Source organism: Nothoprocta perdicaria, unplaced genomic scaffold (assembly GCF_003342845.1).
Source record: "Nothoprocta perdicaria isolate Ctin4 unplaced genomic scaffold, notPer1 scaffold_226, whole genome shotgun sequence".
In the NCBI taxonomy this organism is placed as follows: Eukaryota; Metazoa; Chordata; class Aves; order Tinamiformes; family Tinamidae; genus Nothoprocta; species Nothoprocta perdicaria.
This window is the reverse complement of record NW_020455445.1, coordinates 802,868-821,879: the sequence shown is the minus strand read 5'-3', so window position 1 is coordinate 821,879 and position 19,012 is coordinate 802,868. Positions and strand designations below refer to the sequence as shown.

At 36.5% G+C, this 19,012-nt stretch overlaps 1 protein-coding gene across 1 annotated transcript in view; it reads left to right on the top strand.

Moving 5' to 3' along the window:
• Window positions 1-19,012, top strand: part of LAMA2 (laminin subunit alpha 2) — a 253,501-nt gene that overhangs the window by 157,764 nt on the left and 76,725 nt on the right. Inside the window, exons 28-33 of the mRNA XM_026039256.1 lie at window positions 2,684-2,818; window positions 3,470-3,594; window positions 6,468-6,554; window positions 7,497-7,690; window positions 15,566-15,708; window positions 16,260-16,358. Of these exons, the coding sequence (XP_025895041.1) occupies window positions 2,684-2,818; window positions 3,470-3,594; window positions 6,468-6,554; window positions 7,497-7,690; window positions 15,566-15,708; window positions 16,260-16,358 (783 nt within the window). The remainder of the gene's footprint in view (window positions 1-2,683; window positions 2,819-3,469; window positions 3,595-6,467; window positions 6,555-7,496; window positions 7,691-15,565; window positions 15,709-16,259; window positions 16,359-19,012) is intronic.

Genomic DNA, 19,012 nt, shown 5'->3' with positions numbered 1-19,012 from the left:
ATTTCTAAGGCTTTGAAACCTGAGGCTTGCTAACTAGCGTGTTGGTCAACTAAGTGGTCTCTGTGCTTGAAATACTTGCAGTTTATTTTTTTCTTATTTATTTAAATATTTTAATGCCACATGGTTCAGAAATGTCTTGTTTTATTGAAAATCACTTAACTTGTATGCTTTTGTAAAATTTATTCTATGATAACTTTGATAAAAAGCATTTAAGATGTAATACTTTGCAGTACGAATGAAGAAACTAACCCACAGCTGTGGCATGCTCCTGGTGGTGGGGCTGGCRGTGTGTTTGTGTGCAAAGCAGCATGTTTTCATCACTAAGTGGCACCAGGAGCTCCAAATGCTTTCGTTGTAATTCCTGAATGGAAGTAGCAGGGACCAATGCCTGGAGTATTCTGCAATCCCTCAGACTTCCTGATTAAATGGGGCCTTGCAAAGGCATCCCCCCAAACAGCAGTGAGGGAGTAGTTGAGGGGAATAAATGAATGAATGGAAAGATTGTATCTGTGAGAGCTGAGCTCGCTTCAGGGATTGTACAGGATGGTCCTGTGCACGAAAGGGACCGACAGAACAATCAGTTCGTGGGGAATGTATCAAAGGAAATGAGTGAACACATCCCCTTTGCACACTTCATGGGTAAGAGCATGAACCTGGGCATGCACATATATGAAATTTATGTGCTGCAGCATTTGCTCAGAAGTACAGACTTAAAAAAAAAATGAATCTAGCAAATTACATTTCCCGAGGAAAATATATGATAATGTAATTAGAACTTTATTTTAATTCACACCCACCAGGGGCTGGAATAAATGTCTCAGTTGCAACCTTCACACTTCGTGCTTAATTGTGCAATCTTCACATGCTCATAACTTAGTTTATTTTTAGTGTGCTCAGTGAAGGTTATGATGTGTTCTGTGAAGGTTTATTTAATTTTAACAGGAAGAAAAAAGGTATAATATCCAAGCATTCTTTAGGCAAATGCTAACAGGATATATGTATATGTATTTGTTTCACRGTTTACCCTGTAATTGCATTGTAAAGACCAAGTGCACAGTGTTTCTGAATAGAAATTTCATGTRTATCTATTTTTTTTTAATATCCAAAAGCAAGCTGAAAGAATAGTGGTAAAAGCTTGCCTAATAGCTACTTTTGAAAAACTTGCAAAGTAGTAATGAAAAATGTAGTTTACTTCATCTTTTGTCTGTATCTTGGATCATGTCTATTAAATCAAAATAGATGAAAAGAGCATCAATTGCATAACAGAAAAATAAGTTAGAGAATAGATTGGAGTATGTATTGCATATTTTACCTCATTCCTAAATTCACTCAGGGCTTGTAAAGCTGTGCTTTGTACCATTTTACTTTCGGACAAGGACTCTTTTGGGGGTGGAGAAGAATGCAGAGAAACTAGGAAATTAAAGTAAGAAACAAAATTACTTTCATTTGAGATTATTTATCTAAATTGGAACTCTGCACAAACCATGAAAAAGCAGATAGATTGTTTCTATGCTTCAGGGATCTTAATGTAGTCTAAGTCAAAATAAAGGGGAAGATCAGAAGTGAGTTAGATTACTTTCTTCAGTCTCTAAAGAAAATAATTGTGTTTATGCTTTATCCATAACAGACTCCTGGATGTTTTGGCAATGATTATAAAAGTGATAAAAAGTTCCTTACTCTAGATTCTCCTCCATTTTCTTTTACATCCATTTTATTGTTGTGTGAAAGGGAAATTCCTTCCAAGAGGCACAAGCTGTAGTCAGCAATAGGAAGTGACCTCATGAGAGAGCCTTCATAGGATCCTGCCACCACGAGAGGGGAGCATTTATAATTTTGGTGTAAATCAGGTGACTTTGTGTATGCACTTACCCTAATGGTCTAGACCATCAAAATGGTCCTGTTTCTATTCTTATGCTGCCATAGCTGTGTGCTTTTGGGCAGCTCTGTAGACACTTGGTTAAATTAGCATAGTAAGTCTGAAATAAAGATCAAGTGCTTGATTTTTGCATATGCCAGCTTTGCTAGTAATTTTTGATGTTTCAGGTTTTTATTGCTAAGCTAGGGTAGGAGAGTCATAAATAAATTTGATTTGGGGCTATTAGTCCCCAGACATGTAAAACCTTTATTATTTTGAATTCTTTACTTTTATAGTCTTTCAACTATATAGCTATAAATAATGCAGCTATGTAGCCATTTTTTGATGAGTATCATTGAGCATTTGCTTGTTACCTGCCAGGCAGTCTGTAGACAGATATTAGCTTGCTAAACCTGAAAAACTCACAAGGACAAAGAAAACGGAAGCATCCTGCTTGCTCTCCACAGCCCATGCGAAAAAAATATTTTGAAAACAAGAGTTTTTTCTCAAGAAATGAAAGGAAGAATGCTTGATGCACAGGGAGAACAGGGAGGTACTCTACATCTGAATGAAAGGTCTCTCAAGATGCAATATGAAAAGCCTGGTGCCAGTGAAGGGCTCCAGGGATTTTTAGCAATGTTTCCAATTAGAGCTGGCTCTTGCAATCTGTAAAATACTGTATATTGTTTGTAACACAGCTGGAGGCCTGTCAGCCTCTTTTCACGACTTGTAAAAGCAGGTGCTGGGGAAGATGAGTTTGCAACACTCACCAATCTCAATCCACTCTGTAATGATATGTTTTTCTCTGCATCTTTTTTTTTACTGTAGTCGTGCTCTTCAGGATTTTATAGGCTTCCTCCCTCACCTGCAGGAAGAACACCTGCTCAGTCCTTGGGCACCTGTGTTGTGTGTCAGTGTCACGGACACAGCGATATGTGTGACCCTGAAACATCGATTTGTCAGGTAATAATCTTATATTTCTGAATGTGTGCACTGATTTAATCTGCATGTAAAGTTCATAAATTGTATAACATAACTGGAAAAAGTAGAGGACCAATTTTGTATCCAGTTTTACTTAATAAGAACACTGTTTAAGTTATTGGACCAAAAAGAGTGAATCATCTACCTTTAAAGATTTCCATACTGATTTTCCTCAGTTAAGATTATCTTGTGCATTTTTTTATCTTTGAATTAGTATTTGTATATCAAGTATTTAGGTGTACCTGCCACCTAAAGATGCAATATAGCTTTTTTCCCTTTCTTTTTCTCTTTTAACTAATGGTGTAAGTAATAATACGTATGACCTGAGGAAAWATTAATTGATTATTTCTCCTGCTTCAGTGACTGGAACAGAGGAGGGAAGGATGGATGAACTGGATAAGCAATTCTGTAAGACTACATTTGTGGGCCTCCATTCTTTCTCTGTGTAAACCCATATGTAACACAGTATGTGTTTGATAGATGCTTAAAGGACGCAGCCCCACTGAGAATCATATCAGAGAGAAAGAAATTATGAATCTAAATATGTTTGAGTCCCTTAGGCTGGGAACAAAATATTTTCTACTTTCTTGTAATCTTCAAAGGCAACTTTCATTCTGGCTCCTTCCTCTGCAGAGCTGTCAGCACAACACTGCTGGTGACCACTGCGAGAGATGTGCACTGGGGTTTTATGGGGTGGTCCAAGGCTCCCCCGATGACTGCCAGCCCTGTGCTTGTCCCTTGTCCATTTCCAGCAACAAGTAAGTAATAAACTCAGGACATGGGTTGCCTTTTTAGCTAGCAGTAGCATGCTGCTTTGCATGTCCTCTCTATGTCCTCTCAGGTGGCTACAGGAGGACTGCATCGTGTAAAGCAGTACTAAAAAGTTCTCTGCTTTTGCTAATTGATCTTCCATTAAAAGTCAGAAATTGCTCCCTTGTTAATTTGCGATGAATAAATTAATAAGTGGTAGAAAATGCAATACTCAACAGATAATGAATGTGTGATATATAGGTATTCTCACAAATGAACCAAAGCAGAGCTCAAGTACAATACGGCCACAAGGGAGCTGTAAAAAGTCTTATGCTCATATATTATGTTCGTATAAATGTATTACAGAGTCTTTCTTGCTCCACTGTGGAATTTATTGATTCCTTATTTAATGTTACATGAGTTTTAGGCAATTTGTGAAAGATAGAATAATTTAAAAGCAATATAGTTATTGCAGCATAAATTTTATTTGTCGCTTTATGTTAATGAGCCTTGCCACCACGTCTCTGCATGTGTTCCCAACAGATGATACTTTAGCACTTGTTTGTTGTTCTGCTGAAAAACTCTTAATGATATTTTGAGCCAGCCATAGTACTGCTCAGAAAAGACTTCTGCTTTCTGATTGTACTCTTGGAAGGTTGGAAATATTTCTTAATTTAGCTTTTTTGTTCTKTGTCTGACCTTTAGGATATTATAGTGGGTACTTCAGCCAGTATGTAATCACCAAGGTTTTCCTCTGTCATCTTCTTTTAATGATTTTTGGAATAGGATATATTTATATATATATTTATTTAATTATTTATTTATTTTTAGGAGGGARTTCCTTCTCCGATACCAGTTAGCTGAACACATCATGGTTTTTCATCCAGTGTTAAAAACACTTCCAAAGCTCGTAAATGCCAAACTGAGAACAGCAAATATGATTATAAAAGGAGATTAAAGAATTTCCCTTCCAAACAGTTAAAACATAGCCTTGATAGTTCTTCAAATAGACTTGAGTACAGTTTTCTTATGAGTTGAAACTTCTTTTGCAAGAACATTTTCTGTTGTGAATAGGTTACACATTCTACTTATGAATATCAACCTAAGGACATTAATATTGCAAAGACTAAGATCAATAAAGCTTCTCAATTTTACATACTAAACAATACACTGGAAAAGGCATTACCTATTGCTAGCCCACAGAAAATGTTGAATATGTTATTCAATTTTATTTTTGCCAAAGGCTTGAGAACTTTTTCTTTCCCAGAAATACAAGCATAAGATCAGAAAATGAGAGTGACTCTTCACCTAAGTAATTTTGGCACTCTTCTAGAAGTTAGACATGTTCTCCATTGCTGGTAAAAGAAGCCTAAACAGTTGGCTTAGCCTGCATGCTTAATTTTYAGATGGATGGGTGGGATCCATTTCATAAAACTACACAATTAGGTGGAAAATCAAGGTGTCATAGTTTAGATTTATGTGTGCTGTGCACGCATTTCTCCGTGAAAACTTTTCAAGATACTATTAAGGGAAAAAAATCTAACACCATGCAAATATTGTATAGTAGTTGAGTAATCATAATCTGTTTGTAGCAGATGGCAAATTACTCAACCTCCTTGCATGACGCAGACTGTCATGGTAACTCTTTAAAATGAACATAGTACAATTATTTTTATTTACAAAATTTCACAAAACTCCAGTAAGATTTTAAGTTTCAAGTACTGTTTTTGTACAATCAGCAGTCAGCTTCAAACATGATAAGCTTAAAAAGCAGAGAAAATGAGTAGTTTCTGGGGGTGCAAATCTATTTTTATGGAGTTGAAAATGTGTTGGATAATGAGTTTGTGAGTAGTGGATCAATTTGTTTGCAATTCCGTGCGAAGGTGTAATTTTATTACTCATTCAAGCACTATGGATTTAGTGCATTATAAGCAAGTTAGTAGGATGCTGAGTTTACACTACTAGGACGGAGTTCTGGGCTCACCCTGGCCACCTCTGTACTCTTCTGTTTTTTTTTTCCTCTCTCTTCCACAGTTATATGAACTAGTTCTGCAGTACTCCATCATTTTAATATTTAGTTGTATTTATTTTCTCCTCCCAACCTTTGTTTTTTGTTCTAACTGCCTGTGCAGGCTCCTAATGCACTGATATACCAGCAGCACGCCGCTTTACACACTTCCCATTGATACCCACTGCAGTCACCAGATAGCCAGTTATGCTGTGGCAGGACAGAAATAAGCCACAGTCTTCTCTGCTTATCATTCCATGGTCATAAAGAAGACAATCTCTAGGTTTTTCTTTTTCTTTTTTTTTCCCTTTCTCTCTCTCTTTCTCTGGCCAGTCTCCCGTTATTGAGTATGTCCTTCTGAAGATTATTTGCCACCATCTTTCTGGAAGATTCCACTTTGGTTCCTTTCTCCCTCTTTATGCATTACCTCTCAGTAAACTTTTCCTGATTTGTCTCTTGTGATTCAATCTAAAATCTACATCAAATGTGTCAGATTGAGTATCTCTTTACCCAGTTTCTTAATCCTTAGCTTCATGTCCTTTCCATTGTTCCTTGCTTGATCACCAAGAYTGAATGACAGCACCATTCAATCACATAGACCTACAGACAGGGCATTGGTGATTCAGCCCTCTCTAATCTCAACCTTTTTGATTCTGTCCTTCCAGCTTTTGGCTAAATTGTGCCAGTGTGACAAAAAGGCCTTTGCAGAATTCTTAACCAGAAGAAGGAATCTCCTGCAGGTGTTTATTAATCAATGAGAAAATGCTGCCATTGACTTTGGAGGGGAGAGATTACCATGGGCCTCTGCAGAGCTGACTAGAGTGAAATGATGTAAAATAGTACAAACCATTTTTTCTATTTCTTTTGTTTTAGTTTTAGCCCTTCTTGTGTTGCAAACGGACCTAATGATTACCTGTGTACTGCATGCCCCCCTGGATATGAAGGCCAGTATTGTGAAAGGTAGGATAAATTATTTAAAAAAAAAAAAAGAAGAGGGACAATCCTGAAATTCAGAGAGAAGCAATACTGTGTTCTTCAGTATATATTGACTAATAAGCATATATTAACTAATATTTGAATATGTCCCAGTGGGTAACTTATTTCCTCCTTATACATAGTTAAAACTTGACCTTAATAGGCAAACTTCGCATATATCCATTGCAACTGATATTCAGTATTATTTATACCACAAATATTGTCCTAGTCTTATTTTCCCATTCTTTTTTTCTTCTCCTAGACTCAAAAGTTAAACCAAAAAAAGCATGACATTTATCTAAAATTGGTTACTGTGCTTRTATTTCACCATGAATTTATCCTTTCTTTTTGATGATTATTATAATGACATGGGTACTGATTATGAAATGAACAACATTTACACATAAACATATTAATAACTGCATTGCAAACTAATAACCCAGAACCCAATTGTTGTCCCACCCATAGTAATACTKTAGGACTAACATAATCACAGTTAGTAAACAAGTATTAAGAGATTTCATTTCTAACTCAGAATCCAAACAGGCAGTGAGRAAGAAGGTCTACAGATCAAACACAGTTAATCTGGGAATTTTTGTGTCATGGTAGTATTGTGTTTGAAGTTCTCTTCAATACTTCAATAGAAGTTTTTCCTGAAAACTGTCAGGGCTGTTGAATCACTTTTGCCTAATTCTTCAGTCCTCACTGTTCYATATCCAGGCTATGAGATTATGCCTATTATCATTGTGTGGGACAGCATGCTATATTTCTCTCCTTGCAAATACATATTGAGTCATAAAGCACCAAAAATTTGTTAACGACTCATGAATGTTCAAGTACATTTTGATGATAGTCTTGGCAAGTATTCATTATAAGACACTATGCACCTCTGTCAGCCAAATTTGTTTCTGTATTTGCAATGTCTAGGTGTTCTTCTGGCTACACAGGAAACCCACAGACTCCGGGAGGCTCTTGCCAGGAATGTGAGTGTGATCCATACGGCTCCCAGCCCATCCCCTGTGACCCTGTCACCGGACAGTGCACTTGCAAGCCTGGATTCACAGGGTGGAAATGCGTGGGCTGTGAACACCGGCATGCGCGTGATGGCATGAAATGCATTTGTACGTATACTAACATAATTTTGGATAATTTCTGATGGCCTTGCTTCAGAAATTTAGCCCTGCTTTTACACCAGTTGGTTGTGTGGGTTTCTTTGAAAATGCCTGCTGAGTTTCTTACTACTTTGGTGTTCTGGTTCATGTCTTTTTACAAACTTCAGATGTTAGGAAAACTCTCAGTACAGTTTCATATATGCACTGAAAATTGACAACAAAGCTTTGAAGGATCTCCATTTGTTGGTTTTTGAAATTTGTAGTTTTGCTAAAGGATGGCATTGCTACTGTGACAGATTTCAGACCCCCATTTACTGATTTWTTTTTTTTTTGAGTTATTATTTTRGTGTCCTCCTCAATGTTTAATTAGCAGGTCCAAAGCTTTGTGCCTTGAGTCACACACAGAATCTGGAAAATTTCCACAAAGATTTGCTTGGTCGTGCTGTTTCAAACGACCTCTCACTGAGGAGTAGCAGTGCAGTATGTGCAGAAACAAAGAACTTCTGTTGTTTAAAATAAAAAACTAATAGTCAATCCAGGCTAAAATCCTGAATTAAATGTTAGGCTACCAGTACCTTTGCCCTGACTTTATTTTTGATATGTGCTGATTGTCATCCCTTTTCTTATTGTTTGGAATTTGGTTTACACGCAATKGGATATTTTGTTTTTTCCTGAGACTACAGTCTTATTTTCTATGATACTGCACCCTTATGTCTTAGAAGAAAAAAAGGAAAAAAAAGTCTTACTTGGGCACTTAGTCAATCCTGACTGAAATGAAGATTTTTCTTCCTGAACCCCCTTTCCTCCCTCTCCCTCAGCTGAAAAAGAACTAAATTGTGCCTTCTCCTTCTCTCCCCSCAAACCACCACCCTGGGACCATTCCTGTGTTCATTTTCAAAAAGAATACAGAGAAGGATCCAGTAAACACACGGTCTATTATGTTTTTATTCTTTGTGTCTTTAAATATATTGTCAGGACACATTGAATTGGTTTTAATGTTTCATCTGATTATTACCTATTATAGGCTTTTAACTGGAGATGTTTCCATTTGGGGGTTTTTCTCTATGTGAGATGCTTATAACCTCAAGGCAAATAGACCCTGTAAAAGTAGTCTTTTTTTTACAGAATACATTCAGTGTTCACCTAAATACCTAGTGAGTTCAGAATGGACTACAATTTTCCAATGTTAAAATCAACTAGTACATCTTAAGAAAATTGCAAACAGTATAAAAATAAATTGGAAAAATAGACAAACCCAACAAATGCTAAAAATGATTGTAGGTATGGTATCAGTAAGKAATGAAACATATGACTCTTCTGAGTGGATAAATAGGAAAGTAAGTTAAATCTCTTCTATGTAGCAGGAACTAATCTCTGTTATTAGAGACATCATATTAATTACATCCCAGCCATGAATTGCTAAAGCTGCCTAATATCTCATTGGACAGCTTGTGACCTTTGGTTTTCATGGTCTGATTTTCCTGCTGTTTAAAGGTTCCTCAGCCCCATAMTACTCCCAATCTGCCTCTGCTTATACAAGGCATATCCCTGGTGTGGTGGAGAGCACTGCCTGACTGATAAATGATTTGCCTTCACAGCCTGTATCAGGCATGTGGGATCTGGCCATGTAAAGGGCATTCCCTCAGCAAGCACAGACTTGGTTGGGATTTGCCCGTAGTTTGCATTGCCCTGTGTGTCCCGGGCTGTGTACAACCCATCTTGGGGTAGGGGCTGCAGCCACCTTTCTCTGTGTGCTCTAATCATCGTTGTACAATTAAAGAATCACTAGAAAGACCTTTTGGGAGAAACTGTGAAGCTTTCTTTCCTTAATCCCAAAGCATTTATACATTCCAAGCTGAGTTTAATGCAGCTGAAGATTTGGCCTTATATACAATTTATCATACTTCCTTGCATCAAACATGACATGTCGAAGATGGATGATGCTCAAGATGCTCAGTGAAATCCCATCCGACTAGCTTCAGTTGTAATGAAACCCTAATAGTAGTACTAATAGCGATTAAGTACTCKTAATGCACAGAAGATTGATACCATATGCAGAATTCTGTTTGTATACTATATTTCAAATGAACTGTGTGTGTTTATCTACTTCTGCTTATTTGCAGAGTTCTGTTCCRAATATTACTGCAATTGCATTTAACTGTCAGAGCGTAAGGAGTCCGCAGTTATGCAGTAAATAGTTTAGCTCAGTGAAAATATATACAAATGCAAACSCTCACATTTGAATAACTATAGTGGGAAATAATACAAAATGTTGTGTGGTTGTGCTACCCATTGTTACTTTGTTACATTTAATATTTAGGAAAATAAAAATTTATTTTGAGTATTTARCCCTCAATAATCATTTGAATAATGATTTTTGTCAAATTCCATAAAAAGCCACCTCACATTATGACATGGTAGCAGATGAATACATACTTAAGTCCTATCAGATGGAGATTTTATCTACAAGACTGGAATGTACTGTTGTTTAGATATAACATACTTTAATATATCCCTTATCCTAAGTATTCAAAAGTTTTACAATGAAAAGACAGAAAAATTCCAGAGGAGTATGCACTTTCGTTTAAGTGATCTATTTTTGATTTAGCTGAAAATCTGTTTTTACCAGATTCTTAGTGTTTTTTTAATAACTTGTCATTTTTCAGTTGTTCAGTGCATGACATTTTTCAGTGGTATGTTACAAGTTATATTTTAGAAAGCTACAGGTAGAATATAAAGAAAAGATATTTTTAAAAAGCCACTATACAAAGGGGAAGAATTTATCTACTGCTAAATAACAATARGAAGATAATTACAGGTGAATGGCACAGACAGAATCCACTTCCCATTATACTCTTGGAACAGAAAAATGTTGTTTTCTCTAGCATGCAATTAGGGGAGAAAAAATGATATCCAAAAAGTAGATTTTTATGTAAGTAATACAAGGGTCTGAATGGTCTGCCACACATGATAAGTAATTCTAAATTGGTGCAGTTAAAGACTAAATTGTTTTCCAACTAAAGAAACCAGGTACTTGTGTACAGATCACACCACTATTGAGATTGGAAGGCACTTCTGGAGTTTGTGTGGTGAAACTAAGCCTGCTCAAGCAGAGTCATCTAGAGCAGATTGCCCAGGATCAAGTCCAGTCAGGTCTGGGGTATCTCCAAGGATGGAGACTCCACAGCTGCTCTCAGCAACCTACTGCAGTACTCAACCACTCTCACAGTGATAAGTGTCATCAGGTCTTCAGATGGATTTCTTCTGTGTTTCAGTTTTGTTCCCACTGCCTCTTGTACTGTCACTGGGCACTACTGAGTAGAATCTGGCTSTGTCATCTTTGCACCATCCCATCAGATATTTATAAGCATACATAAGATCACCATGAGCTGTCTCTTCTCTAAGGATGCTCACAGTACTCTGCTGATGCAGACTTTCTTGTAATTTGTGATCTCAAGTTGTGCACTTTTTAAGTTAATTTTCCTATTTTCTCTGTGTTCAAACAATTAGTAGTCAGTATGAAAATGAGGAACTGTTGCAAATGTATTTTAATAATGCAGGTAACATCCYTTTTTAATTTAAAATATGATGAAGTTCCCCCAAATCTTCTCTAGTGCTTACAGATTTGGGGTTTTATCTGTAAATACAAATGAGTTGTCTTATGAATGTTGATGCCCCTTATGCATCACTTTTATAAATACTATGATAAATTTACCTCTGCATCTTTCATTCCAATGAAAGTTATCAACAGGCATGTAATCAGCACGGYATTGAAGACGTATTTTCTGCTTTTTTAGTTATGCCCAACAGTTCTAATCCAGAATGTAGATGAGTTATGTGATAAATGGGAGCTTCTTCATTTCTTTCTACTGTCATCAGTACCCAGCACACTCTGACAGACAGAAATACTTAATTTTAGCTTGATTCATATTTTATACATACTGGCAATATGTAAACAACTCAAAACACCTATTGCTTCCTCTTCATCCTTCTCAAATGGCTTTGACCTTGGCCATCTGAGGTAGAAAAAAGGAGCTGCAAAAGGATTTGGATCAAGTCTTTAACAATTGTGTTTTCTTAGATTAGTTCTTGTGCTTTTTTGTTTGGTTCATTGRTTGGCTGATTGTGTTTTGTTTGTTTGTTTTCTTGATATTGTTATATCCTGTGACATTCTACTTCAGTTGAGGAGCTTGTATTATATCAAGTGAGGAACTACAGTTTGCAGTTCCATCAGAGCAGCCATCGTGCTTGCTGCTGTGAAGGGCTCAAGGAGGAAACATTCTTAGTGAAATTTATTGTTCTATAAGCAAACCTACTGCACCTTAGTTGTTAAACATATAGTAAACCAGAACTCACTTTCTGAATACTTTAGAGAACCAGTCATAACTTCAGTGAGGACTTCAAAAAATATGGCTTAGACAGTTTGAACTCTATTGCAACACAAACTATAAGACCTTTCCTCAGACGAAGGCTGCTTTCTTTTTTTTTTAAAAAGGAAAAGAATAGCCCTGATTAGGGGGAATATAGGAAGGAAGGAGCCAAGCTCTACTTAGTGGTGGCCAGTGATAGGACAAGGAGTAATGGGTATAAGTTAAAAMACAGGCAGTTCCATCTCCATGTGAGGAGGAACTTCTTTCCTGTGAGGGTGCCAGAGCCCTGGCACAGGCTGCCCAGGGAGGTTGTGGAGTCTCCTTCTCTGCAGGTCTTCCAAACCCACCTGGATGCCGCCCTGTGCTCCGGACTCTGGGTGTCCCTGCTGGAGCAGGAAGGTTGGACTAGAGGATCTCTAGAGGTCCCTTCCAACCTTAACCATTCTGTGATTCAGCCACATTGCAGTCAAAAAACCTTACATCTTTACAAGTATAAACCTTTAATTTTGATAGAAGAAAAAAAATGTAAAGTCAGATATTGAATGATGGGATTTTTCTATCACTAGATGTACTTTYATATATAATGTAATACTTTAGGTAGAGCAGTGCTTACAATGAGGGGGAGTTATTTTCTAGCTCCCATCCATTTGTGCATTTAGGAGACAGAAGGAAGTCCTGACCACTGCAGTGGCCACTTCTCTCCTGACAGAATCCTGGATCTTCTCTCTAAAACAGGMAGTAGCTCCAAGATCTCAGCCCTCCCAAATTCATAGCTGAGCAGAGATGCTGTGTCAGAGGCAAACCTTGAAGAATGTGTGAAAAGAAGCATCTTCTGGCTCCCCAGAGTCCTTGATTCAGCAGGAGATGGGAGCTTCTCCTTACAGGCCTTCCTAGAGGACTCCTCTCCTTGACATAGAAGCTGATGAGCTTGATGTTGTTATTCCTTTGAGCCATGAGCTCTTTTTAAGTTTAGTTTTTCCTTTAGACTAAAAATTACCTAGTCATAACATAAATGTGCTGTGCTTCTTATGCATCTTAATAGTGATAAACAGTTTAAAGCAAAATTGTATGTTAGATAATCATGTACTAGGAGGAATATGGCTCAGACATCTGATACCTTTATTGTACAGTGCCATCACTTGGTAAAACAAAGTGGCTAGACGTCCATAAGCTTTTAGTGTCTTTTATTCCTTGATCAATGTTTTTTTTAAAATAATTTCCTGCATCCTGCACACTATGGAGATTATTCTCAGAAGAGGCAAGCCACAATTCTTATGGGAATCTGTGCATGGGAAAGCATGGTGAAAACTGAAAATACAATTATTTGTGTTAATTGCTCACTGGAATATTGACTGCATGATTTGTCTCTTACATGCTTGCATTGCTGTAATGATCTGAATTTAGTGCTGCATTTGTTAATATTAGACACAAATTTATTTTGACAGATTTATAGATCAAGCCATGGCAAAATTTAGTCATGTAAAATATAATCATGCTCTTGAAATATCTGCTGTAGCTCCAGTACATTTCAGGCAGCTTAGTCCTGTCTCATCTACTCAGCTGTGGTCCCCATTTGATGTAGTTCCTCTTTTCAACCTGATTATCATGCAAGAAGTGTTAATTTATACTGAATGCTCACAGTACACTTATCAAATATCAAATACTTGTTTACTATTTGGGAATACTTCATGTCTTCATAAGCTGTTCTATTTTTCATTTATTTATTTTGGGTRTGCTTTGGGTTAGCTTTGTCTTCAACATGCAGCCAATTTTTAGCTATTTATTATCAACCAGTTTGAAAAAGATGAGAATAAATAGCTCTAGGTTGTCCTTTAAGTGGAATACTATGCATAAGACTAAAACAGAAGCTCTATTCATGTCCCAAATCATTTGTTTGCAGACTGCAAGATGTTTATCAGATCCGCTTATTGACCAGTTACGACAGATGTTTGTTACAGAAAATATTGTTTCCTGTAAAACTTGTTTCTTTTAATTCTTCTTGCCTTCTAAACAAACCCACAGATGACAAGTGATAGGGTGATAGTAACCTCTTTTTTTTTTTAGACATAAAATAGAAAAATAAATCAGAAGATATCAGGCCCACAGCAACATTATAAAGTAGTGCTGTTCAGCTTCTATAACAAAATAGTCAGAAATAGAAGGAAGGAAGAAATCTCCAAATGGAATCAATGCAAATGCATAATGAAGTCTTAAAATAACATTATCTAGCTTATTACAGCCAGTCGTTGCTCTATGTAACCAATGGCTATCTCCTCTCCTTTTCAAATATCATATGGGCTTCATTGTGTATTAAACTAGTATATTCATTAGTCTCCCTTTTTCCATGTTTGGCTCACCTTGCTATAGTGAATATTCATTTTATACAGAATAAGAACATTTGGATGACTGATCAATAACTGTAAAGCACAGGGCTCATCTGCATAAACAATATTTCAGAAAAAAATAATTGTAATTCACTATTCAAAATCGCTTGTGTTTCCTGCAAAAATGTGGATGTTGTTTAGTGGTTTCTTAGCTATTAGGCTGCCTAGGAGTGTTGCTGAGAGAGAGAGTTATGTGCCTGCAAAATTTTAGGCACAACCCTCCATGTCTCTTAAAATCCCCCATGAATTCATTGTTTCACTGTTTGCTCCACCTYATGAGATGCTATTTAGCTTTGCCAGTCAAGTGTAGCATCTCTGTGTATGGAAACAAAAAGGTATGYCCACACTGCCCCTCTCAAGGGGGAAGAATTTTCCTGTCTGCAGCTTAGGCAGTACAAGACTTTAAGGGTATGACAACTTCTTGTACTAGCCCACTGGAAAGCAAGGGAAAAGAAAAAGAAAACTCCTATAGGCATATGCAGCACATATTAAGCATTTTTCAGGCTAAAACACATCCAAAAGAAAGGAAGCTTGAACAAAAAAGAAAAAAAAATTGTAATGTAGTTAATGAAAGGTAGTAGGGAGCATTTCTTAATAGAAAACTATAAATGTTTTCACACAGACCCTTTTTATTGTCTGCATTATAGGTTAGGCATGCGTGGCCAAGCTGTTATATTAATATGAAGTATGTAAATTACAAGATTTTAGGGTTTTTTTTCTTATATTCAAATCCACGAGCCTACTCTACATAAGTTCTTTTTTAAGTGCTCCTTAGATTTTCCAAATTACCTGTCGACTTTTCTCAGACTTCCTCCAAATAGTTTTTCTAATTTAGGATTTTATGTGGTCTGCTGTGTAATGGGAAACGTTAATTTTCCCCTCTTTCTGAGTTAGGTCTACCTATTTTACTCAGAGTATACTGTCCCATTACCAAATTCTAAGAGGCAATGTCTTCTCTATTTCTTAGCTGCTCTTTCCATTTTCTTCTCACATTAAGTTTTGGAGGTTAATTTTTTTCAGGTCGTAACATTACCTTTCACAGAATTGTGTGTGCTGTAAAATACTTCCAACTCAAACATCTGCCTCAAACATTTACCAGGAATAAATAAGGTTTGCTGTCCTTCCTGCAGCTTGTGATGATGAATGCACAGGACTCCTTCTTAGTGACCTRGATCGACTAAACCAGATGGTGATGAGTGTAAACCTTAGTGGTCCACTGCCTGCTCCATATAAAATGCTGCATAGTTTTGAGAACACAACACAGGAATTAAAGGTATGTTTACAGTATGCACACACATAAATAACAAGGCATTGATACAATTGTGCTTAAATCTGTCCAAACATTCCACTGTGAGTAGGTTCAGGGAAGAAGAAAAAGTCAAGGTTTAATTGCTTCAGATTTCTTGTAGTCAGTAAATAGTTATTATGTTTATGTATTGTGATTTATTTTAATAACTAAATCTTGCAGCAATAATTTGTTTGTATACATGAATGGAAGAAAGTATAATGCAAACCCAGAAAAAAAGTGATGTTTCATACAAACAAAAAAACAAAGTAGTGTTTATGCTAGTGCTTTATAAAACATTTTCATACAGTATACACAGTATGTTCCCACCCATACTGAAAGGTTCTCCACTAAAACACATAAAGCTCTCCAGATTCTGGAGGAAGGTGTTGGATGGTGTGACAAAAGAGCCAATGGCAGGGGGAGTTGAATAAGGTAATGCGTATAATGAGCAGGAGACACTTGTTGTTTATTCTTTACAATATCTGCAAACACTGAAATCATTRAATAAAATTTTATGTTTCTCCTCTCCACCTCAGCATTTGCTTTCACCTCAAAGAGCACCAGAGAGACTTCTTGAACTAGCACAGGAAAATCTGGATACACTGGTGACAGAAATGGATGAATTACTGACGAGAGTAAGTCTGTAGTACGCTAAGGTAGTACACTGGGTTTGGTTAAGGCTGCATAATGAGAGAAATCTCTCAAATGTGAATTAAACATGAAAGAATAGATGAATTACAAGATGCTTTTCAGTCTCAGTATTTGAAATGGTAGAAACTTCTCTAGCCTGTTCTTGCTCGGGACCAATACACTGAGATATGTTTTCTGCATGACTTGATAAGGTAAGAAGCAGCTAGACACAGAGCACCCAAAAATCTCACTGTCTTGATACAGCATTTATGGGCATCCCCATGACCAGTTTTATAAACCCAATGACCACCAAATCATAGGATTACTGCAAAATTCATCACGGAGTGGGGATCTTTCTYTGGCAGCTTGAGGCTTTCAGAAATAATCTGGAAGGTCTCTTGGAAGGTCTTTGTTTTCTGTTTCAGCAAAATCATCTCATCATATTCTCTTTCAAATCTTCTGAGTCTGATTGGCTCAAGATCTGTTTCTTAAAGGATTGCTTGTGCCCATATAAGTACCCTGGGCTTGCCCAGGGTAACTAAGCACCCAACTATCTCAAGCATATTATGGGAAAAGTTTTGTTGTGTTTTTGGAGTTTGGTTTTCTGTTTTTATGTTATCTGCTGGGTTGGTTGGTTTCTTTGGGGGTATAAAGCAAAGGTAGGCTGATCTACCTCTTAAAAAAAAAAAAAAAAAGTAAAGAGAAGGAAAGTCCCAGCTTAGCAAATAACTAGATATCATTAAAAGTCAATGAGTGAAGTAATTGAAATGGGGACAATATCTAAAGGGAAATTCAAATATATACAAAAGCATGTGTGAGTATATTTAAATATGCATACTGTAYATTTCATTTATGAGGGATGTGAGAGTTTCTTGGATGTCCCTAGATGTACTATTTACTCTGTAAGGAAAGTTTTATTTCAATACAGAACTTATTTTGGTCAGTAATAGAGATTGTCTAAGAAAATAATATAAATTGTGCCACCTAGTGGGAAAAAAATTGGAAAGGGACCACCTGTTATGAAAATTCATCCCTTCAAAAGATGTTAATATAGAGGACTGTCAAAAACCATTTTTCAAAAGAGTAGGCACTCTCCTGCATTGAAATAACTAAATAAGCAAGGTATTGATCTGATAGTATGTACAGCTGARGGAATGCACCTAAGCCCCATACAGTTTTAGCACCCCATCTTGAAATTGTACAGGRCTTAGAAAGCTAAAATTCTCAAAGAAATAGGATTGAAAGTATGGATTGTGTTCAATTTTGCTTACCTTGTAGTGGGCAAACAAATGTGATGTGTGWATACACATGTACATATATGTATGTGTGTATATATATGTGTTTGTATCTACCCCCACACAAATAGATCTATACAGACCTGCATTGTGAGTATAAYGGAAGTTTGTTCTATCACTTCTTTATTTTATTTTCTCTTTCAAAAGTAACTATGGTAGTTTTAAGTATTGATAGATTTAAAATTGAAGGCCAACATGCAAAAAGAAAGAAAAAAATCCTGCCTTAAGCTTTCTCAGTTTTAGGCTATATTTCTTTTTCTTTTCCATTGTCACTCTGTTTAGCATCCTTTTATAATTCTCTCATGCCCCGAAAGCAGCAYGGACTGCTGCATTCTGTAGAATGGACTTGAAAGAAAAAGTATCATGGTGATGGTTTTATAGAACTGAAGCTATGTTTCTTGGAACCTGTATTGCTAAGTCCTGAACACCACCAAGGCACATTTCACTGATCTCCAGTGTTTGCTAGGTTTCACATTTCACATTTCACTGATCTCCAGTGTTTKCTAGGTTTCCACAAATATCTTTTGTGCAAAAAGGCGTCATTTGGGCCCAGACTTCTCAAAGATTCATTCCAGACCCATTCTATAGTTCCAGTCTGCCTGAGCTTTATCACTTCCCCAGAAGAGAATTTCTTGTGCCTGTGTTTAAACTTAAACTTTTGRCAGTAGTGAAATATCAATGAATGAAATATCAAATGAAATAATGAAATATCAAACTGTAGTAAACTGAATATGTAGAAAACAAGCTGGACTTTATTACGTATAGAAACACCCATCTGGCCGTGGCCAGGGAGAATGTGAGGGATGTTGCATCCTGTTTGCTTTGGTTTATGGAGTTAAAGCTAGACCTGAAAACGAAATGAAAGTTTTTTTYCAGCAAAGAAATTATTACCAAGTGTGGAAAGCATTCTATGTGATTTCAGTATTGAAGAAAACTGTCACAGAAYGGAAATGGAAGCTGTCCAAAAGCAGATTTATTTGCACCAAATTGTTGTACATGCCATCCAGTCATAAATATTTAGAGTTGAAGTGGTAAATTGGAATTAATAGGAATGTCAAAAARGTAATCAAGGATAAAGGTATATGCAAGTTATAAAGCACCATTTGTAGAAGAGGACTAGAAATATTATAGAACGTAATAAAAGTAAATGCAAAAATTCTAAACAAATAAAAAGTAAAGARTGAAAGACTGATTGCTGAGAATGTGGCAATAAATAATAAGATAGTTCTCAATTACAAGAAGAATAAAATCACATCAGAAATGCCAAACTGGTTTAGAKCAGTGGTTCATCAAAACCAGTCTCTATTCTTACATTTTCCTCTCTCAACTGCCTTTTAAAACTCACTATGACAATACTCTCATTC